At 37.6% G+C, this 24,715-nt stretch overlaps 1 protein-coding gene across 3 annotated transcripts in view; it reads left to right on the top strand.

Annotated features, from left to right (window-relative positions):
- LOC126466014 (nuclear receptor-binding protein homolog) overlaps window positions 1-16,615 on the top strand; it is a 457,189-nt gene extending 440,574 nt beyond the window's left edge. For all 3 annotated transcript variants that reach the window (XM_050096351.1, XM_050096352.1, XM_050096353.1), the window contains one exon: window positions 14,484-16,615. In XM_050096351.1, the coding sequence (XP_049952308.1) occupies window positions 14,484-14,648 (165 nt within the window). In that variant the 3' untranslated portion in view covers window positions 14,649-16,615. The remainder of the gene's footprint in view (window positions 1-14,483) is intronic.
- Window positions 16,616-24,715: the final 8,100 nt, after the last annotated feature.

Genomic DNA, 24,715 nt, shown 5'->3' on the forward strand with positions numbered 1-24,715 from the left:
GGTACATCAATTACTTTTTTGATACCTTTTAGTATTTCTTGTAAGAAGTTACAGTGTCAGACATGTTCCTGACTACCAGATCTGTTTTACTTTTTGTCCTGTAGGACACCTGTATACCTTGAGTAATTCATGATTTATGTGAACTTTGATTGTACTTGTGTAACTTCTGTAAACTTCTCACCATTTCATATTTTTGAGCAGTTTCCTAAAATACTCAATTTTTTCCTCATTAACTACCCTTCTGGACATAGCTAGCCCTCTTTTTTTCCTTTTTTCCCCCTCTCCCTCATCATATATTTATGTTTGAGGTCGGTTTAATAAGTAATCCTGTTAGGAATAAAGACAGACTTTTTTTATTTTTCTAAACCCAATTGCAAGCTTTTGCAACAGTGTCCCCTTTTAGTGATATGCACACAAACTGAAATTCTCTATTTTATTAAAATATGTCTGTTTAACAATTTGAGAAAAATTTTATACCTACAAGTCACTTCTTCATCTTAAGGAACGAGAAGAAATTGTAGGTATATAGATCATACACATATTGTAGGGTGCATCGGCAAGTCTTAATACAATTTATGCCCTTTCATGGTGATGAATCCAGATGAATGTGTTGACATAATCTTGTTGTGGAACAGCAGTTTCTTCTTCCAGCTGGTGACACATTTTCTTTTTAATGCAGCAGCTGTTGATGTGACAGCTAATGTCCATGCTAGACATTCGTAGTGGAGCTGAATGGAATGAAAATGGGTTTGCGGCAATATAATGTTTAACCATTGGAGATTACTCTTCATAAAGTATGTGTTGAGTAAAATCTCATTCATACTCTTGTAGATTCGATGAATAAAGTGAACATTAAGTGGAAAAAGGCCTTAAATGGGTGCTTCTGTAAGAAATAACATAAATGTGCTTGTACATAAAAAATTATAGATATTCTAAAAAGAAATATACACAATATTATAATTTATATCTAATACTTTGTGCAATAAAATACATTTGCTTTTCCAAGAGCATGGACTTCACGTGCTTTCAAAACTGATGTAATGCCTCTTCTTCCAATCTGGCCAGGTGTTAAAGCATGCAGTTAAGCTTGTAGTTAGTATCATCAGGCAATACACTACCTGAAAGACTTATCTGCGTATAAAACTAATCACATTGAGTACTTGATATTTTGATGGAACAGGCTCTTCGTGTGCATGCTATGTATGCTTCATTTTCAATGCAATTTCTTTTGTCATATCTTATATTATCTCAGCTGTTTCCAATACCTCATATGTGATAATACTATTATCACCCAAAATAAAATCTTTAAAGTAGACGTCACTGAATTTTTGTGACTATCTGCCAGTCTTAATCATCAGAATCATTAGCAATCAACATTTGCCCCCCACTCACCCAACCACCCATTTCCAAGCCAAAAAATTTATCGAGTCATACATACTGAAAGCCACACTCTAGTAAAATATACTGAGATATTGAGTGTGTCCACTTTGTTTGTTAGCTGTGTCATTGTAGTCGCTCAGAGACTGGTACAGCCAGTTATGTACCAAGTAGGTGGATCCTCAGGTGTATTTAAGGTCTAATGTTCTATGTTATCTAAGCAGTTAGTGCATGTTTCAAGGTGCAAGAGGAGCACTACTGACACAACCGGCACCGGAAGTCAAACTTAATAAAGCCAATTGTCACTGTCCGTTATCCACTCAGTCACATACACTATGCAAATATTGCCCCAAAACATTTCAAGAGATGGTTAAATCCATTTCAGAAACTCTGGTCTTGAAGAGAGTTTCCACAGACCTCAGGTTTCCAAGCATCCCATACAGCTGAAATAAAACTTGTTACATCCAAATGAGTCCAGCATGATAATGTATTGCAGAAATTGTTGATCGAAATATTGTGATAAAACTGTGTTGTCACATTTCTAATGCCTTGGTCCATGGACTGAAATTTTCTAGTGAATTTAGGGAAAGGAAGTTGATTGTTTCACAGTGAATACTCTTTTGGGTGAGTAATAGATTTGTCTAAAAGGAGCACAGTCCTAGAATTTTTATGAATGTTTTGCGTCAAACACATTTAACCATGTGAGAAATTGTACTGCTGTCATCCAAGCTCATTGCTAATTCATGTATTTGCATAGCAGTTCATACACATTTTTGAAATAGTGAGGATTGAAAGCTTGACTGATGATCAGTAAATAAAGTTTCTCTGACTTGTCACCTTTCTCACAAGTGTTTGCTGGCACAGTCTTAATGAGCTTCTGACCATTATACATTTCATGTTGCACAGTATAAATTTGTTTACATTTTAATGTTGGATTTTTCATACCCTGTTGTTAAGCCTACTAAGACACCAGTTTTTGCCATTAGCAAAATCATCTTTATTCATGGATAGCAGTAGAAAAAGTTCCTATTTTCATCTTCTCTGTACTTTCTAGAGCTTTTGCATATTTTACTGATCAATTGAGGGAAATCGGCAGAGTGTTGGTTTGGTGCATCATCCAAATTAAAACATTTTTCCAGCATAGGATGTCTTCCAGCTTTCTTACTTTCTGACATTTTTTTTTTGCCCTTTCACAAGCAGTATATTAAAGATCTTTCCATTTGCTAACAGTGACTTGTAACAAGAAAGGTGACATCCCAAGATGCTTCGAAATTTCTTTTCATGATGGTATCTGTTTTTTGCTTGCCTTACTTTATGATTTGCAATTTTAGGGCTGTTGTAAATGCATTTTTTATTGTTTTGCACAACCATTTTAATGTACTGAAATAAAAAAAAGTTATTCCCTAATCACAAATTTCATCACAGCTGGGCAATTGGTAGGAAAACTTCGGGGTTTTACTTGCATGAGGAATATTACCAGTAGCTGGGAGGAAATTTTCCCTGTCCACTTCTTTACAACTACTCAACTGTTGTGCTACCTGATAAGATGCCTGTCATCTTTTGACAAGCTATTGTGATCCACAGCTTCAGAGATTCGCTGCTGAAAAGGGAGAAAGTCTGATGAGGAAAATACTTCATGTAGGCTCTTAAAGACTGGGATCAAGGAGTGTTCTACATGGGAAAGCATTTTAGATGAGAACATTTTACTGAGGTTCCACTGTAATATATTTGGAGAACTTTGTTCAAATTTTTCATTGTCTTATGTCCTTGAATGTTTACAAAATTAATTATTGGTTTGATTGGATGGTGTTTCTTATAAATTTTTGGCAAAGCTTCCATATGTTAGGTTTGTGGATTCAAATGCAGGTAATTTTACCTTTGCAGCTAATAGGTGGAGCATTCTATTAAGGAGATTCTTTACTATTGCTTGAAATTACCTCTAACTTAGTAGTGTTGTTACTGTTAGGGTCATTCCACGTCAAATCAACAAATGAAACCATCATTTTCAACCTTGCCGTCTTGGGTTTAAATGAAATTAAGTATGCCTATAGTACCACAAATTATGTTTTTTTCACATTTTTCTGATAAAAAGTTATCGAGTAATGGACTTTAAAAAATTGAAAAAATTTTTGACTCACAGAATAATGTTGTTTTCTTTATAACTCGTGTTCTAATTAAGCTAGAACAATAAAATTTACTTCATTGGGAAGCTCTTTTAAAGAGCTTTTATATGATACCAAATATCATTAGTTTAATATAGTCAGTTTAATATAGGCAGTATAGATAGTTTAATATAGACACACACATCTAAATACAAAGATGATGTGACTTACCAAACGAAAGTGCTGGCAGGTCAATAGACACACAAACAAACACAAACATACACACAAAATTCAAGCTTTCGCAACAGACGGTTGCTTCATCAGGAAAGAGGGAAGGAGAGGGAAAGACGAAAGGATGTGGGTTTTAAGGGAGGGTAAGGAGTCATTCCAATCCCGGGAGTGGAAAGACTTACCTTAGGGGGGAAAAAAGGACAGGTATACACGCGTGCGCGCTCGCGCGCACACACACACACACACACACACACACACACACACACACACACACACACACACACACATATCCATCTGCACATGCACATACACAGACACAAGCAGACATTTGTAAAGGCAAAGAATTTGGGCAGAGATGTCAGTCGAGGCGGAAGCACAGAGGCAAAGATAACCAGAGCCACTTCCTCATCTCCTCAAACCCAGAACCTCCCACAGAAGAACCCCAAAAGTGCCCCAATTGTGACAGGATACTTTCTGGGACTGGATCAGACTCTGAATGTGGCTCTCCAGCAGGGATACGACTTCCTCAAATCCTGCCCTGAAATGAGATCCATCCTTCATGAAATCCTCCCCACTCCACCAAGAGTGTCTTTCCGCCGTCCACCTAACCTTCGTAACCTCTTAGTTCATCCCTATGAAATCCCCAAACCACCTTCCCTACCCTCTGGCTCCTACCCCTGTAACCGCCCCCGATGTAAAACCTGTCCCATGCACCCTCCCACCACCACCTACTCCAGTCCTGTAACACGGAAGGTGTACACGATCAAAGGCAGAGCCACGTGTGAAAGCACCCACGTGATCTACCAACTGACCTGCCTACACTGTGAAGCTTTCTATGTGGGAATGACCAGCAACAAACTGTCCATTCGCATGAATGGACACAGGCAGACAGTGTTTGTTGGTAATGAGGATCACCCTGTGGCTAAACATGCCTTGGTGCACGGCCAGCACATCTTGACACAGTGTTACACCATCAAGGTTATCTGGATACTTCCCACTAACACCAACCTGTCAGAACTCCGGAGATGGGAACTTGCCCTTCAGTATATCCTCTCTTCTCGTTAACCGCCAGGCCTCAATCGCCGCTAATTTCAATTTGCCACCGCTCATACCTCACCTGTCTTTCAACAAAGATCTTTGCCTCTGTACTTCCACCTCGACTGACATCTCTGCCCAAATTCTTTGCCTTTACAAATGTCTGCTTGTGTCTGTGTATGTGCAGATGGATATGTGTGTGTGTGTGTGTGTGTGTGTGTGTGTGTGTGTGTGTGTGTGTGTGTGTGTGTGTGTGCGTGCGTGCGTGTGCATGTGTGCGTGTGTGTGTGTGTGTGTGTGTGTGTGTGTGTGTGTGTGTGTGTGTGTGGGCGTGCGTGCGTGTGTGCGTGCCCTTAAGGTAAGTCTTTCCACTCCCGGGATTGGAATGACTCCTTTTCCTCTCCCTTAAAACCCACATCCTTTCGTCTTTCCCTCTCCTTCCCTCTTTCCTGATGAAGCGACCGTTTTCCCGGAAACGAAAAGACTTACCTTAGGGGGAAAAAAGGACGGGTATACACTTTGCCCCCTAAGGTAAGTCTTGCCGCTCCCGGGATTGGAATGACTCCTTACCCTCTTCCTTAAAACCCACATCCTTTCGTCTTTCCCCTCCTTCCCTCTTTCCTGATGAGGCAACAGTTTGTTGCGAAAGCTTGATTTTTGTGTGTGTGTTTGTTCAAAATGGTTCAAATGGCTCTGAGCACTATGGGACTCAACTGCTGAGGTCATTAGTCCCCTAGAACTTAGAACTAGTTAAACCTAACTAACCTAAGGACATCACAAACATCCATGCCCGAGGCAGGATTCGAACCTACGACCGTAGCGGTCTTGCGGTTCCAGACTGCAGCGCCTTTAACCGCACGGCCACTTCGGCCGGCTTGTGTGTGTTTGTGTTCGTTTGTGTGTCTGTCGACCTGTCAGCACTTTCATTTGGTAAGTCACATCATCTTTGTTTTTAGATATATTTTTCCTACGTGGAATGTTTCCCTCTATTTTATATATATAACAACATTGTTGAATTTATTGAATTTTGTAAAGTTGTATTTTTAAAATTCTCAAAAAAATATATGTGAAAGATACACTTTACATCTACATATTCAAGTTTCGACTTGGGATGAGCATGGGATCACTATCAAAAGCAATTTTATGTTTACCATAATTCTCCAAAATCACAGTCAGAAAGGTGAATTTCTATTATTTTGCTACACATGAAGATATTACAGTGTTAGATTTTGTTACATGGTCCACAAATTGTACTTTTGAAACGAATAAGTGCTTATTAAACTTTAGTGCTAACTATTTATTAATAGCTGTAAAACCACAGGAGAAAAAGAAAAAAAGGAAGCTATCTCTCATTTTAAAGATTATATATAAAATGATTCTTTGGCGTTACTATCTGCAATCTATTCAGTATTTTATCTCTGGTTAATATTGTCAGCAATTTTCACCTATTGTTGAAAGTGACCCACACATTTCGTTCGTTGTGAGGCAGCTGTAGTGAAATTATGTGATTAACTCTGAAATGTGTTTTTAATCTAGCTTAACAGTACTTTTGTACAAACCTCACAAGAGTCTGTAAGTTTGTATGCCTACAACTGGTTAGTGTTTGCGTACTATTAACATAATGAAATATTTTTTACAGAAAGTGAAAGAATAGAGAAGTAATATTGTGTAGTATTGAATATAGAAAGCTGGGGCATTCAACTTCAAAAACATTTTTTTAAATAGTTTTGTTCACTTGAGAAATATAAAATGCCTAAAATTTCAGCTTTGTGCTGTAATCCATTTAATGAAAAGGGCCACAATAACCACAAGAAAAACTTACGGCCTGTGTCATAATGGATGATAGCAAGAAAACTTTTCTTAACTTTAAATCAAAAAGTGTGTGTCAACTGCCGTAAAAAAATTGCACAAGTAGAAATTTGTGATATGTCTAGCACAGAAAATGATGATGATCTACTGTATTCTGTGGTGAAACAAGAAAGTGAAAAGGTTTTATGTGATAGTGACGTACAAGACATTGCAGCAAGTGAGGCCTTAGAAAGGTTGAATGCTTCTTTGCAGTCCGCTGGTGAATTGCCAATGAAGAAGAAATGACTGTGTGAAGCAAAATATCCTAAGGAAAAACTAATTAAATTAACTTCAACAATTCAAACAAAGGTATTATTGCTTCCTTCCGAAACAGAAGAAGAGGTACATGATCATGCAGAATCTGAGATGATCAGTCGGCTAAAAGATAAATTTCGTTCACGTACATCTCGAAGTAAATAGATGGAAATTCTTACCATTTTACCTAAAAGCTGGAGTGTTAAGAAGCTTCAAGATGAATTTAACGTAACAAATTACATGGCTCAAAGAGTAAAAGATTTGGTGAAGGCCAAGGGATGTCTTCACTAAACCCAAAACCTGGCAAGACTCTTGATCAAACAACTGCTGATTTTGTTAGAAACTTTTATTGTTCTGATGAGATAAGCAGGGCAATGCCTGGGAAAAAAGATTTTGTGCTTGTGAGAGATAACGGAGAAAAACTGCAAGTACAAAAACGGCTAGTTTTAAGTAATTTGAAAGAAATTTACGCAAACTTTAAAGACAACCATCCAGAGCTCCACATTGGATTTTTGAAGTTTGCAGACCTACGTCCCAAAAATTGTGTTTAGCTGGAAGTAGTGGTACACATAGTGTCTGTGTGTGTACTACCCATCAGAACTTCAAACTCATGCTGACTGGATGCAACATTCCTCAGCTGACAAAGGATGAAAATAATCCAATAAAAACTTACAAAGACTGCATTGCAAGAGTTGTATGTAATCCGTCATTACCTGCTTGTCATTTTGGTGCATGTAAATTCTGCCCTGGCCCAGAAACATTTAAGACATATTTACAAGATTTGTTGAATACTAATGATATTGATAATATAGCTTATCAGCAATGGGTTTCCGTTGATCACACATCTCTAGAAACAATCATAACCTCATCGGACAAATTTATTGATTTTTTTTTTGTTGATAAATTAAAATCGCTTACACGACATTCATTTATTGCTAGTCAACAATCAACCTTCCGGAAGAAACTGAGAAATGAACTTACAGAAGGCGAGGTCTTAGCCATCTGTGACTTTTCTGAGAATTACTCCTTTGTCATGCAGGACGAAGTTCAAGGCTATCACTGGACGAACATGCAAGCAACGATTCATCCCATTGTTGCTTATTACAAGGATGGGAACAAACTCAAGCACACAAGTCTTGTAATCATATCAGAATGCCTAACACATGACACTGTTGCTGTGCATTTGTTCCAGTCATACTTGATGGACTTCCTGACTGTTAAATTCAGTAGAAAACCAAGAAAAATATATTATTTCTCTGATGGAGCAGCAGCTCATAGTAAAAAATAGGAGGAACTTTATCAACCTGTGCAATCATGAAGATGATTTCCAAACTGAAGCTGAATGGCATTTTTCAGCCACCTCGCATGGGAAGGGAGCTAGTGATGGTGTTGGTGGAACAGTTACGCAATTTGCAGCTCGAGCAAGTCTGCAGTGGCCATACAGTGATCAAATAATGACACCAAAACAACTTTATATATTTGCCAAGGATAACAAAGAAGGAATGAACTTCAAATATGCTACTAAAGAAGTTCACAAAAATGAAGAAATGAAACTTGTGGAGAGATTTGAGAAATGCTGCAAAATTGTAGGGACACAAAAACTTCACACTTTTATTCCTTTTAGCAAGGACAAAATAATAACAAAAGCGTATTCAAACTCTGATGATAGTAAAATTGAACTGGTGACAGTTTCTGACAGTGATACAATACCGTTCAAAGACATAAATGGATATGTTGGTTGTGATTATAATGGACACTGGTGGTTAACCTGTGTACTTGAAAAAAATTGGGAGAAGGATGAAATCACAGTTAGTTTCTTACATCCACATGGACAGTCACCATCTTTTACATTTCCGAGTCATGCTTTCCATAAGCAGTAGGGAAGTAGTGGCAATCGTGAACCCTCAAACTGCTACAGGGCAAACATATAAATTATCCAGTGCAGAAATGTTGATGTGCAACAGACTGATTTGTTCGAAGTATGAAGAAGTGAACTAATAGGATGCCTATTTGTAAATAATAGTAATTACTAACTGAGTTTAGGTCTGATCTCAGGTATTCATCTTTCTGTGTTTTTTTTAATTACAGAAGCATAAAACATATGTTCTTTTGCCAATTATAAGTTATTTTTAATTTCCACATTTTACAACAACATACAGCTGGTGAGAAGTAGGCCTAATATCTAAAATAAATTAGTTTTTACGAATTTTTAAAGCACCACCTTTAACGTAAAATTACTTTTGATAGTGATCCCTTGCTCATCCCAAGTTGAAACTTTCAGAATATGTAGATGTAGAGTGTATCTTTCACATATAGTTTTTTGAGAATTTTAAAAATACAGTTTTTCAAAATTCGGCAAATTCAACAATGTTTTTTTTTAACAATTTGTGTATATATATTAAACTAATGATGTTTGGTATCGTATAAAAGCTCTTTAAAAGAGCTTTCCCAATGAAGTAAATTTTATTGTTCTAGCTTAATTAAGAACACGAGTTGTAAAGAAAACAACATTGTTCCGCGAGTTAAAAATTTGTCATCTTTTCAATTTTTGAAGGTCCATTACTCTGTAACGTTTTGTCAGAAAAATGTGAAAAAATTAATTTGTCATGATTTATGAGTAATATATGCATACTTAATTTCAAAAAAATCTGAGAGGGTCAGGTTGTAGCACTTGTTGATTTGACATGGAATTGCCCGTTAACAGTGTCTAAGGCAGTGTGAAAAACATACAAGAGGAAAAAAGAAAGAAAGAAACCTCTACAATCTTCCACAATGAATGATATCAGAACCTTAAAAATATGAAACAGTAAACTGAAAGAATATAAGAAAATAACAACTAAAAATGAACTCATTGCTAGTCATTTAGGAGGACACTTGTGTTTGTAAAACTGAAGAGTTTTTTCCAGTGTAACAACATTATTCAGTTAGCTATACTCCAGAAACCACCTTAATGTGATTTCAAAATACCCTTCTACCATTATATTCCCTTTTCTTACATGACTCTTAAACATGCTGTTCTGCGATGCTGATTCCCTCTTTATTCTTTTCCTTAATTCCATATTCAGCTGGTATTTTGTCCTCTCTTCTGTTTCTTAATATTGAAATCCTGTCACCTATCATAATTAAATTTCAGTCTCCCTTAATTTACTAAATATTTTTTTTTAAATATCATGCTATATTTCTTCAGTGTCCTTATTTGGGTAGCTAGCAGGCAAATGCACTAGTGTGGTGGGTAATGATTTTGTTTGTATCTTGGTTAGGATGATCGATTCATCATGGTGTTCAGTCAGTTACCCACATTTCCTATTTTCTTGTTCACTTTTAGACATGTTACACTATTAACCCTATTTGATTAAAGATATATTCCACAGCAACCTTCCACAGCAATATGTTCCTTCAGAAACCTGTAATGACTATTGAGGTGTTTTTGTGTGTATGATACGGGCATAATTTTATATAATGTGTTGTATTACTGTAGTTAATCTAAAAATCATTCATTGTGAATAGTAATTTTTTTTTTACACTAGTGACATAGTGTTGACCTACACAAGATAAGACACATTTGCAGAAGCATCGTAAAACAAGCCTCATCCACATTTCAGTAACGTGGTAAAACTGACCACCAGCAGACCGGGGAGAAAACTGTCTTAGAATGCCCATGTAACAAATAAGTAATAGTGATTTCATGCAGTGTGTTGTCATTAAACCTATAGATTGCTTAACTCAGGAGTTCGCTAAAAAATTACTTTAAAGAAGAAATCAGTCATATTGAGCAACATTTTTTGCAGGAAATAATAGTTTCTCTGAACACTTATCACAAGAAGCACAATGTGCAGGAAACAATCTGGAACAAACAATGGTCTAATAACAAAAATCAAATTACAGTGAAATCCAGACCATTAGCTGCTTACAGACATTGCTAAATATCAACGGGGACAGTTGAAAATGTGTGCCGCAATCAGGACTCGCACCTGGGATTTCCTGCTTGCATGGCAGATGCTGTGTCCGACTGAACCATCGAGGACACAGAGGATAGTGCGACTGCAGGGACTTACCTATGGCATGCTTCCTGGGAAACTACATTTCCAGCGTACTGTCAACACACTACGTTTGTTGTGCCCTGCCCACTACACTCATTACTTGCGGCAGATTCCCATAAGAGTTTGAGCGATGTGAGTGCATCCGCACTGAAGATGATCAGTGGCCTGTAAGCCTTATCTATATGAAGATGGTATCTGTTCTTTTGGATGTGTCCCAAAGAACATATACCATTTTCATATAACAAAAATGGTTTAAAAATGAAAATTCCATTAAAAAATTCAATTAACTCACAGGGAAACACTCCTCCTTTATGAGCAGCAACTTGCAGCACTCTCAGCAAATACACACAACCAGATTTCCATCATCTTTGTCTCCTTTCTCCTTCGTAGTTCAGGTGGTAGTGGAGCAGCAGAAGCTATTCGCTCAGATCCCAAGTTGTTTCCTTGTCTCTCCTTACAGAATGTACCCTTCAAAAAGCTAGGAATTCTACTGATTTTGTGTGTGTTTACCAGAAGTGCTGTGCTGTGCCATGGCATGCCTGCTAAGTATTTACATCCCAGCTGTCTTTGAATTTTAATGATAACTGAGGTACAAATTCACAGTGAACTAACAATAATAATAAATTGTTAATAATTAGTAGCTCAAATGGAAGAAATGAAAAGATCTACCAGGAAGCAAGAGGCAGATAAATACATAAATGAGATTTGGTATTGCAGGGATGAGGAGGAGGTGGGGTGCTCCAACAGAAAAAAGGGATAAGAAACACATACTAACAAAGGTTATATGTTGATGAGAGAATACTCTTACATAATGTCATGGAAAAAGGGAGTAGAGATGGAGAATATATGAATGTGAATTAAGACTTGGTCTGTGATAAGAATCATATGCTTTACAAAGACCAGTCTCCTGTTGGGAGTGCAGAAACACTACTTTTGCAATGGAGGATGAAGTAAACATCTACTGCTTAATGTCTTGTTCAAAATGGACTGCATTGTGAGGGCTGTGGCTCATTAAACATGAATGAAACAGTTTTCTAATCATGTTTATTGATTCACTGACATTACAGAGGATCACTCCATCTTCAAATCAGTGTGGCACAAATTGCTTTGCAGTAACAAGCTGGGTGATAAACGGAGTATGTCCTCTTCAGAGAGGGAGAGAAGCAAATAAGGTGCTACATAGTTTTAGGAATTACATTAGTTTTTACTGTACATTGGTGTTTTGCTACTTACAGAATATGTTACCTCAGTACTACTGTTTCCTACATGCTCCCTAATTTCGTGATAGATGCTTGTTAAACAATTTTGCCATTGTGTGTGTCTGCCAGCTCTGTTAAAGTTCTTAGTTGTAGTTACGGGTAATGTGTTGCTGCACATCTTAATTGTTGTTTTTCTTGTCATTTGTTTTCTTTTTCAAATGATACATTCAATATTACTCAGTTGACAAAAGATAAGTGTGATATTTATTTGCTCCCAGATACCTGTTTCAATTTCAGTTTTGAGTAGAAATTTGTGTTCCATGTCTGAATAACACATTAGTTTGGAAACTTGGTATAATTCGTACTGTTTCAGTTCCACGATGAAACTCGTGCACCTGTGCATACATACAGTTCATATTAAGCAAAAAAATTTACACACCATGAATACAGAAAAAGGAAATGTAAAAAGAAGATAGTGTGGTTGTAGTACAATAATGAAATCTGGTTGGAAAAAGTTTTGTCTTCAGAAAGTTATTTTGTCAAATGTGAAGGCATGAAATGAAACTGCAGTACGTATTTGATAGCGCAAATGATGATGATCATTGTAAAACACACATTTCAGTAGTAGAAGCAATTTTACAAATGTATGTGGAGGGAGTGGTGATTCTAATTCCCTGACAGTTCTTTGTCATAAAAAAGCAGGTTACATGTAGAAATGAAACTAGCTCAAAGAATGTCTATAAAATTTGGATGTGTATGTAAACTACTGTGTAACAGCTTCCAAATGTTCCAAGACTTTTTCTCCCACAATCAATCTTGCTTTTCGTTTATGACTGAAATGTCACATAAAGCGTAATTCTGTGCTATATAAAACTAAACTAATTCTGGACTACACAATAGAAGACTACAAATGAAAGATAAAAGATGAAGCACTTTAAGGACTTAAGGAAACTGCAGGAATCTGATTCTAAAAACAGTAAAAATATGTAAGGAAAATTGGTTGGTAATTTATCGTCTCTATTTGAGGAGGGGAGGGGTGGCGAGAGAGCGAGTGCTTTCTTCAGTGATATAAGTGATATATTTCATGAGTTGGTAGCAACACTAAAAGAGACAGCGCCAGATCCCATGATACTTGATTTTTTTTTCCCTTCCAAACCAACATTTACACAAATTTCATTGATTTACCATCTTTGTATATGTTACTAAGGTTTTGTCACCTATGGGACTAGAACATGGTTTGTGATATCACAGTGAATTAAATCTGTTGCAACTTCTGCACTATTTCACATTTGTTAAATTCCCACTAAGGAAATATGTTAGTCATGAAAATTTTCACTTGTTGCAGATTTTGTAGTATTCAGTAAATAATAAAATTAATTATCAATGTAAAGAGTTATTACAGTTGTTTATACATTTCATTTATGGCACAGAATGTCTGTGATTTTAGCTTGGTCTAAGGCTTTATTAATAAGAATATGTCTTGACAATGACTAAAATGTGAAAACCATATGCCACAAGGAGGAAAAAGAGGCCCATGGTAAAAATCTGCATTGTACGATCTTTAGTGAATTGTTTTGTTGAAGATTACTTATTACTGCATTCTTCATGTATGTGAAACAGTTAATAATGACACTAGTTACGGGCCACCTTCAGTTTAATGTGAATTGGTCTTTTCCAAAGTGGAAAGCCATGTAGTGTTGATATGTGAGTGGCGGCTCGGACATACTGAGTATCAAACACGAGTGACCAGATCACCCTTTGGGAATTAAGTTACAGAATCTAAATATTTTTGTCTGTCTAATCTAAACAGTATGTAGGAAGACAGTGCAAAATGACTTTCTTTTCATACTCTCACATATCCTTCTAATGTAATTTGAACAGTTATAGAGAGGACAGATTGCTGCTCACCATAAAATTGACACTTTGAGTTGCAGACAGACACGATGAAAAGATTGTTACACATTAAGCTTTCGGCCAAAATCTTCATCTGGAAGTCACCCCTCTCCCCAACCGACTCCACCCCTGCCCACTGCCAACAACACACAATGCACATGCGACCACTGTTTCTGGCTGCTCAGGTCAGACTGAAAAAGTTTGTCTGGCCTGAGGAGCCAGAGACAGTGGTCGCATGTGCACTGTATGTGGGTGTGGGTGTGGGTGTGTGACGGGGGGGGGGGGGGGGGCGCCATGCTTCCTTGCCTGTTTGTGTGAATGTGTGTGTTTTTCTTTCCTTTCCTTTTCTTTTCTGATGAAGGCTGTAGCCAAAAACTTAATGTTGTGACTGTCTGCAATTCAGTGTGTCATTTTTACAATGGGAAACTATCTATTCCTTCCATAATTTTTGATATTCCAACCTGCGCTTACTATTGTTAATTTTAATTTTATTTTCCTAATAGGCAGACCGAGAGAAGCTGGCTTCACTCATTGAAGAGACTCTTCGCAACTGCTTCAACAGACAGTCTCCAAACCCAGGGCCCAGCGGTCTTGAGAAGCAAGCTCCATTATTCCCCCCACCAGCAACTGTGCGGAGTGGTGCTGTCCCTGTACATTCGGGTAGTTAGTAGCGGTTTCCTCGCAGGTTGCAGAGCAGCCCGCGATACTAATGTTGTCCCAAATAAATGTGTCTATTTTTTAAGCCAGCTTCGTGCAGTGAGCTAGTCATCCATTTCACTAAAAAGAAAAAAAGGAGGCAACCCACCCTTTCCCCAGACCTTGCTTCTTTTGTGTTCAAATAGGAGCACATTGTTGGCAGGCTATGATGAATTCAAATTGTATTTTGTCATTTATTTTTACTTCAAAATTATAGGCATACTTGTGTATGCGTAATAGAGCAAGTGACGAATGTTTATCTTCAGTCCAGAAAAGTTGGATTGGTTCATAGTATTTAAAATCAGTGGTAGCCTGTGCATTGTGTACTTCCTGTTGAAATATACGTAAGTGAACCACATTTGTAGGATCTTCCTGATAAATTTTTGCATTCCTGCTGTCAATGAGAAGTGTGTGTTTTAATTGTGTGTCTTTGTGTTTTATTTTAAAATGTTTTGTATGCGTGTATGGATACCATCGTGTCTAAATATGTGTATTTGTTAGTAATAGACAACAAAGAAGTGTCCAAAATATGTTTTAAAATGTGAAAGGAACTGGAAAAGGATCTTGGTTAAATATATCAGAAAGATGGAAATATTGTTATGTTGGATAATTCAGTAGATGATTTATGATTTCAAAAATGAAGTAATGAAATGAACAATGAAGTGCAGGATTTCAGTGTGTAATTATAATGTAGCTCTGCTATTCTACTCTTTTTTCATTTGTTCATTCATTCAGTAATAGAACCAAACAATCCATATTAACCAACAGCTGCTTATTATAGGCATGTCAATTTGCACTTTTTAATTAAAAATGTGTGCTACGTATGTTGCTTTATAGCTTGTGTTTTTTTAAAAAAAAGAAGTAAAACAATACTCATGGTAGTTTAATAAGAATTTTGTGTGTATATAATGGAGAAATATTTTGTTATTTTTATCATGTATATGTTAGCCTCTTGAGACTGATTGCTATCTTATTAGGATTTAAATGACACTGGAAGTATCGATACATAGCATATATACCTTAGTGAGTTATGATGGAGGCAAGGGGCCAAGCTATAGTTATAAATGTGTATTTCAAGGAGAACTGGGGGAAGGGAGGAATGGGTATGGGGTAACGGCTGTTGAAGACTTGGAAAATGGATAAAAGCGCAAGAAATATGCTCACCCCTAATTTTGTGTTTAACAGAGTGTGAGTGACAAAAACTGAGGCAAGAAGAAATAATGAAAGCATATCTGTGTAGTATCTTAAGACCTATAAAATATATTTTCTCTCTTTCCCCCGAGCTTGAAATGTTTTTGCTCAAATTCCAGTGCAGTGTTTTAGTGTTAATTGCAAACTCAAATGGTTTTTTGTCTTTGTAACAAACCATTCTGGTGAAGAGATTCTTTTCTGCTGCAATTCTTTTCACAACCTACACACCAGTAAGGCTTTGGGAAAAGAACCTGTGCACTTCTATCACTGACAGAAGAATAAGACTTCATAGCTCAATAAATACAATGTATTGTTATTCCCTAGTCTATTAAGAGAACAGATTAAACTCCCAACACTGCTTTGTATGGCTCATATTGAGCGTGATTAAGACTGTGTTTTGACTGAAACAATGCAAATTTGATGTGAAAGCATTCAGATGATTGGTAGAATGATCGGTAATATTTTCATTAAACAGGGCCTGTTAAACCTGTAAAAGTGCTTTCATTTGGGCATATAGAAATACGTGTTTAATGATGTAACAGAAATTTCTGTACTATATGACCAGATAAAACAGTTTCAGGTGATAAATGGTCAATGGGAAAAGGAAAATGTGATTAAATCATTGTAAATGCTTGTATTGTGTGGTTACTGCAACCCCTTTGAAATGTCAGTGGCTGTTTCTCCAGTTACGTTACTAAAAGAGCATTCAGCCATTCTAGTTCATTAAAGAAGCATACATACAATCTTATTGCCTTGTGTTCTTTATTTAAATGACCATACCATCCATTATCTTCTCCTGCTTACATTGTTATTATGTAATGTTGTTGAGTTGTGTTGTGTAATCCGGCAAAAAAGGGCATGATGGACTTTCCCAAACCCTCAAATTCACCATGATACACCATCAATGTTTCTGTGAATAACTCCATTTAAGATAGCACATCCATCTTTGTTGTCTGAAATTGTATTTTATGGGTAGTTAGATATTTTAGATTTCTGGGTAAGTGGTGAAAACTTTTTTTGTGTGTGTTCACTCTTCCATGCACAATGCTAAAGCAGAGTAATGCATTTTTTTCTAGCTTTGTGTTTAGGAAAGTAAATGTTAGTGTCTGACATAAAATTTTTGACAACAGTTAAGGAAGATAAGGGAATTGATACCCTGAGAGACTGTCGGTAAGCCCATTGGCCTAACACCCTGCGAGCCAGAAGTCTGTTAATGAACACTGTACTGTCCTTATTAATTACTTCCTCAGTGAAGGCTGTTCCAAAAATAATGGCTTGTAGAACATGAAACTGATTTACTAGTAACGGAAAAGTTTCTGAACTGCCGTGTGAAAAGATGTGCCTTGCAATTGAAAGCTTTATCAACAGGCACTTATGGCTAGGAAGTAGTTAGTGTAAAATTTAATGTATTCATTCTGTTTTATTCCTGGTTACAGGCAGGAGATAAACCTAATCAATTATTTTCATTAAAATTTTCGATATGTTTTTCTGATGAAGTATTTACATTAGATTTGACTGTGTGTGTGTGGTGGGGGGGATAATATTACATACCCAACATTGGTTTATGTTGTACAGGAGTAGATACTGTTTCCTATAACTACTTTCAGATATTTTGTCCTTAATACCTTTTACAACTCTCAGGTGTTTTGGAGTAATCTGCTCTGCATAGTCTAGAAATTTTTGCTTTTCTCACCCAGGATGAGCCATTGTAGCTGGATGCTGTTGTGCCCCACACAGGTCCTGATGAAGGTGTGGCCTGTATGGCACAATCAGAACATCAACGAAAATGTAGGAGAAAGTTAGCCCTGATCATTTTGAAATGGAGAGGAGATGTACATTCTGGCTGTATACCAGGTCCATGGTGTTATCCTTACCTAGCCATTACAACACTGCCTTTTTCTCATCCATTTGTCAAAAAGTCTGACTTCACATGGAGTGCTGGCCCATTTTATGATGTTTGCCTGATGCCACACTTTGTGCATTGTCTTAATATGTTTGTTAATAAAGCATCTCTCCTTTCCTCACAGCCTTACCATTTCTTACACTAATAAAATTCAGTAACCATGACACCTTCATGCCTAAAATAATTCGTGAGCACTTACACAGGTGTGCCACTATATCCTTTAATTTTACAGATACATTTATTTCTACATGAAGTTTTTTATAACCTACTTACATGATGTCCATATTTCTTCTCTACATTCTCTCTCTCTTTTTATTTTATTTTATTTTTTATTTTGTTTATGTACACTTTATCTTCTACATAAGGATCTTTCGTAGATGACGACGTGACTAATAAATTGATATATGTATCTACAACACAGGCAATGTGAGCAACAGCAACGTATAACTATTACTATAGTTGAAATTAAGCCTTTCTATGTACCTGTAGAATAAGGTTGGGCTTTTTTCTCCTGCTCCATTTCCTTATGATGATTATTAGTGCGCTGCTCCCCATCCTCCAGTTTTTCTCAAACTTACTACAGGCTAGGTAACCTAGTAACTACATGTTCACTGGACTCGCATTCGGGAGGACGACGGTTCAATCCCACGTCCGGCCATCCTGATTTAGGTTTTCCATGGCTTCCCTAAAATCGCTCCAGGCAAATGCCGGGATGGTTCCTGTCAAAGGGCATGGCCGACTTCCTTCCCCATCCTTCCTAATCCGAAGAGACCGATGAACTCGCTGTCTGGTCTCCTTCCCCAAAACAACCAACCAACTACATGTCCTAATGGTAATTCTACTGGTTCCTCTGATGCTTTTCAACCTTTGCACTTATTCTTTATACCTACCTGTTTCTACTCTAATGCTAGGGCCAATGCCCCTTTCTATTTGACTGGACTCGCACCTACAATCCAAAAGCTTTGCAGTTTGTATGGAACATTAACAATCCCGCACAGTATAGGTAAATATCCCTGGAAGTAGTTTCCTCACACAAAATGTGATCATACTTTCTTCTTTTGGGCATACATATTGCCATACGTTATCACTAAAATGTGTCCTCAAACTTGTTTCTAAGGAAATTAACTTCCATGCACCGTTCTTTAGAATGCGCCTGCTTTGCAATAATTGGACTTCACACTCGTCCTTGTCAACATGGACAACATTACAAAGATTTGTTTATATATCTTTTTTCCTCAGCACACTTTTTAGATTCTAATAGATCTGCTGAAAGTTTAGCGTGCAGCTTGTTAGAATTTATCTAATAGTAAATACCCTTTCTCTGCCTGTTAGTGGAATGTTAATAACATATCCTCTTACATTACCTGGCATAAAGGCATCCAAATCCATTGTTTCTAGAAGCATGAATCCTTACGCTTCTGGTAAGGGTATGGAAATCATCTTGAATCAAACTTAAATGTTTTACTGTCTGTATTGGATTCACAATATGAGATACAAGAATCCCATCTTGGGTGCGCAATGGCAATTTCCTAACTGCTCATACCCCGTACTTAATTCTCTAAATAGAGAGACTAAATTTATTATCTGCCCATTGATGGTGATGAACACAGCTATTTTCTTCAGTCCAACACCCATCATCTTTAGTGGATATGTAATGAATTGTTCCAACTTATTCACACACACACACACACACACGCGGTGGTCCATTGTAGTGACCGGGCCAAATGTCTCACGAAATAAGCATCAAACGAAAAACTACAAAGAACGAAACTCGTCTAGCTTGAAGGGGGAAACCAAATGGCGCTATGATTGGCCCGCTAGATGGCACTGCCATAGGTAAAATGGATATCTACCGCGTTTTTTTAAATAGGAACCACCATTTTTATTACATATTCGTGTAGCAGGTAAAGAAATATGATTGTTTTAGTTGGACCATTTTTTTCGCTTTGTGATAGATGACACTGTAATAGTCACAAATGTATAAGTACTTGGTATCATGTAACATTCTGCCAGTGTGGACGGTATTTGCTTCATGATACATTACCCATGTTAAAATGGACTGTTCACAAATTGTGGAAAAGGTGGATATCGTGTTGATGTATGGCTACTGTGATCAAAATGCCCAATGGGTGTGCGCTGTGTATGCTGCTCGGTATCCTGGACAATACCATCCAAGTGTCTTGACCATTCACTGGATAGTTACGTTATTTAAGGCAACAGGAAGTGTTCAGCCACACGTGAAACGTCAACCACGACCTGCAACAAATGATGATGCCCAAGTAGGTGTTTTAGCTGCTGTCGCGGCTAATCCGCACATCAGTAGCGGACAAATTGCGCGAGAATCGGGACTCTCAAGAACATCGGTGTTGAGAATGCTATGTCAACATCGACTGCACCCATACCATATTTCTGTGCACCAGGAATTGCATGGCGACGACTTTGAACGTCGCGTACAGTTCTGCCACTGGGCACAAGAGAAATTATGAGACAATGAAAGATATTTTGCACACATTCTATTTAGCGACGAAGCGTCATTCACCAACAGCGGTAACGTAAACTGGCATAATATGCACTATTGGGCAACGGAAAATCCACGATGGCTGCGACAAGTGGAACATCAGTGACCTTGGCAGGTTAAAATGTATGGTGCGGCATTATGGGAGGAAGGATAATTGGCCCCCATTTTATCGATGGCAATCTAAATGGTGCAGTGTATGCTGATTTCCTACGTAATGTTCTACTGATGTTACTACAAGATGTTTCACTGCCTGACAGAATGGTGATGTACTTCCAACATGATGGATGTCAGGCACATAGCTCGCGTGCGGTTGAATCGGTATTGAATAGCATATTTCATGACATGTGGATTGGTCGTCGAAGCACCATACCAAGGCCCACATGTTCACCGGATCTGACGTCCCTGGATTTCTTTCTGTGGGGGAAGTTGAAGGATATTTGCTATTGTGATCCAACGACAATGCCTGACAACATGCGTCAGCGCATTGTCAATGCATGTGCGAACATTACAGAAGGCGAACTGCTCGCTGTTGAGAGGAATGTCGTTATACGTATTGCCAAATGCATTGAGGCTGACAGATATTTATTGCTTTAATGTGGTATTTACAGGTAATCACGCTGTAACAGCATGCGTTCTCAGAAATGATAAGTTCACAAAGGTACATTTATCACATTGGAACAACCGAAATAAATTGTTCAAACATATCTACGTTCTGTATTTTAATTTAAAAAACATACCCGTTACCAACTGTTAGCCTAAAATTGTGAGCCATATGTTTGTGACTATTACAACGCCATCTATCACAAAGTGAAAAAAGTGGTCCAACTAAAACATTCATATTTCTTTACATACTACATGAATATGTAATAAAAAATGGGGGTTCCTATTTAAAAAAACTCAGTTGATATCCGTTTGACCTATGGCAGTGCCATGTAGCGGGCCAACCAAAGCGCCATCTGGGTTCCCCCTTCAGGCTAGACAAGTTTCGTTCTTTGTAGTTTTTTCGTTGGACGCTTATTTTGTGAGGTATGGACCACCCTGTGTATATTTGCTCATTAGTCGCTACGTAAGGTACTGTGTGTTTCAGCTCAAACAACATTGCTCATACTACAGCAACTTTTTCCTTTGATAGTCTTGGCAAACTTCCCAGTCACTTCTATTGAACCAATATGTGTTACACACACACACACACACACACACACACACACACACACACACACACACACACAAGCGTTTCTTAGGTTTGCAACACTCACAAAGTGAATGAAAACAAACAATTGGGCATAAACACTGTGTCAGTGCAGAATGAGAAACAGTTAAGAAAATCAGTTGTAAATAGTGCAGCACAGGAAGTGCTGCAGAATGGTATAAACTGCCAAGTGAAGAGGTGAAATGAAGCCTGTCAACACCAACCACTGCTAGTAAGAAGAGAGGAGCAGATTATGTAAAGAAACACCGTAAGTAGTGTGCAGACCAACTTCATAAACAAAATGCTGTTTTTAACCCGAAACTGTCGAAAAATGTACCAATGTAAATATCCAATTTACAGAATAACCACAGAAGATGCTTTGCAAATAAAAGTGAAACACATCTGGTGTAATTTTTTTTTAATTAGACTGCAGTTGGCTCAAGATGGATATCCTGTAGTAACAGATGTTTAAACAGCTGCTGCGGAAGATGGCCGCGTAAACAAATGTGCATGGGTGTTGCCTCTTCCGTATACTGCCTTGCATTTTGTAATTAATAGCTGGATCCCATTTTCTCTACAACACTTAAAAATGATTATTAAAAATGTTTTCTACTTCTGGCTTCTTGTTAACAAAATTTACATTGAGTTTGATAGAAGTGCAGTCTTCCTGTGATCTCATTCACCCTGTTTCCCTTCTAACAATATTCCAAATTGTTTTAATTTTATTATTAGATGTGCTAATCTCAGCCATAATGCACTCACTTCTAGACTTTTAATAACTTTTAAGTTTAGTTTTTATTATGTTTCGCTGTTTCTGGATCAGTAATCCTCCTATCCATAAGATACATTTCCCTTTTCTCATTACAAGATATTTTTATCCTTTTAGTAAGCCATAGCTTTTTAAATGGTTTCTTACCATTATATTTCACTATTTTCGTAAGGGAAATATACTGGCAAAGGTATCATGAAATAGGTTAAATTAGCATCAGGTTCCCTGTACACCTCATCTCAATCTAAGTGTTGCAAACTTTCCCAAAAATTATTTATTGTTAAATCGTTAATTGGATGCACTGTTTGCAGGACTTTTTTGCGTTGCTGTATGGAGCTATGTCGTACGCTGTTACTAGCTGTGCATCATGAGCAGACCGACCATTCTTAACTGGAAAAGTTGTTATTTGATTAAATTTATCTTGGTCTATAAAAACATTATCTATCAGTGTGCTGCTTTCCTGTACCAAAATCAATAACTGACATGAAATTAGCAGAACCAAGTAATACTTCAAGATCAAGCTTTCTATCAGACTCTTTCAGAAAATCTACATTGAAATCCCACAGACAATAATTTGCTTCGCTCTCTCTGGCAAATAGCACAACAAAGAAACCAAGTTTTTCAAAAATAGCTTAAAATTTCCCAATGGGGTCACAGCTACAATTATAAAAGTACCATTATTCAGTTTAAGCTCACATGCACATGCTTCTATATGTTGCTCTATACAAAATTTTCTAGTTCGAAATTTTTGCACTATGACAGATTTAAAAATGGTTGGAAACTCCTCCTCTCTCCGTAGTGTCTCTAGTTACATGTGCTGAAAGCTTATATCCACCTACATTTACCATTTCCATACCTGTAACATTATTTTTCAATGTACTGTTATGAGAATATTGTGATGTTTTAACATTTCTAGTACCTGTCTGCCTGAGCTTCTCATTTGAATCAGTGTTGGATGATTGGACACTGATCTTAGCCTGGAAAAGAGGTACTCCCATGAGTTTCAGTGCCCAGTGCCCCCCCCCCCCCCCCTCCTCCTCCTCCTCCTCCTCCTCCTCCTCCTCCTCTGCTGTCATTTCAGCCACATTACCCTTCCCTTCCATATTGAGATGCAGACCATGTCTTGTGAAGTCCCACCTACCAATACCATCAACAGTAACCAAACCTATGCCTGATAAAGTAGCTGCCCAAAGCAGCTGATCTAGCTCCACATTGATCCTCCTGATATAGCTGTTCAGTTGGGACTGATCATACCGCATGAAAGCAGGAACCAAGCCAACATTTGTATGGTTTGTTGCAGATGCTTTTTTTTTAACCAGGTCACACTCAACATTGTAGCCCTGATCCCTGTCTTCTGTTCCACCCATTGCCACAACATGATCCTGCTTTGTAAAACTCTTTGCACAGTGATCCTACATCCTCTGTCACTTGGCTAATACATGTACTGGACTTGAAAATACTTGAGACCTGGTACTTGTCACCTAATTTTTCACCGAGCGAGGTGGCGCAGTGGTTAGCACACTGGACTCGCATTCGGGAGGACGACGGTTCAATCCCGCGTCCGGCCATCCAGATTTAGGTTTTCCGTGATTTCCCTAAATCGCTCCAGGCAAATGCCGGGATGGTTCCTTTGAAAGGGCACGGCTGACTACCTTCCCCGTCCTTCCCTAATTCGATGAGACCGATGACCTCGCTGTTTGGTCTCTTCCCCCAAACAACCCAACCTAATTTTTCCTGCAAAATCTGGCCCACACCTCTTTCTTTCACTTCTTTTATCCTGTCTCATGCTACTTAGTGTGTGTCTTGCATTCTAGTTCACAACTGTTAAATGTAATCATCATAATTATATCCAACAGTTTTCTTTTTGTGTAGTGCTCTGGAATTATTAGTTTTCTCCCAAACATGGACTCAGTTGGTATGTACATAGTGTTAGTATGTGGTGTTGTATGAAATACAAAAGTACTGTATGGCATTCATAGATGCCAATTACTATTGTTCTCTTTTATGAAGTGTATGGTTCTCTTTTATGAAGTGTCTCAAATATTCCACCAGTGTCCCATTTGTCTGTGGATGAAAGCTGTGGTCTGGCTCCAGGATTGTTCAAAACAAAAAAAATACTGGTACAATTCTGTACCTCAACAGAATTTCTTCTTCAAATTTCTCTGCCACTGTCTTGATGTCCTGTATCTCGATTTGCATTGCTACCACTGACTTGCTCAAATCATTTTGGAATGTCAAGAGTTATCAATTGCCATTTCTTATATATAATAGACCGACAATGTCCATGTTACATTTCTCCAATCCTGCCATCAACATATCTGTAAATACTAAAGGCACCTTTGTCTTGCTCCTTGTGAGCTCATTCCTTTGACATTTGTTACACTTCGTGATGTGTTGTTCTACATTAATGTTTTCACCTTTTCACTGCATATAATTCTTTTTTCAGTCTAAGGTTCTATGCATATTTTG

This window comes from Schistocerca serialis, chromosome 1, assembly GCF_023864345.2.
Source record: "Schistocerca serialis cubense isolate TAMUIC-IGC-003099 chromosome 1, iqSchSeri2.2, whole genome shotgun sequence".
In the NCBI taxonomy this organism is placed as follows: domain Eukaryota; kingdom Metazoa; phylum Arthropoda; class Insecta; order Orthoptera; family Acrididae; genus Schistocerca; species Schistocerca serialis.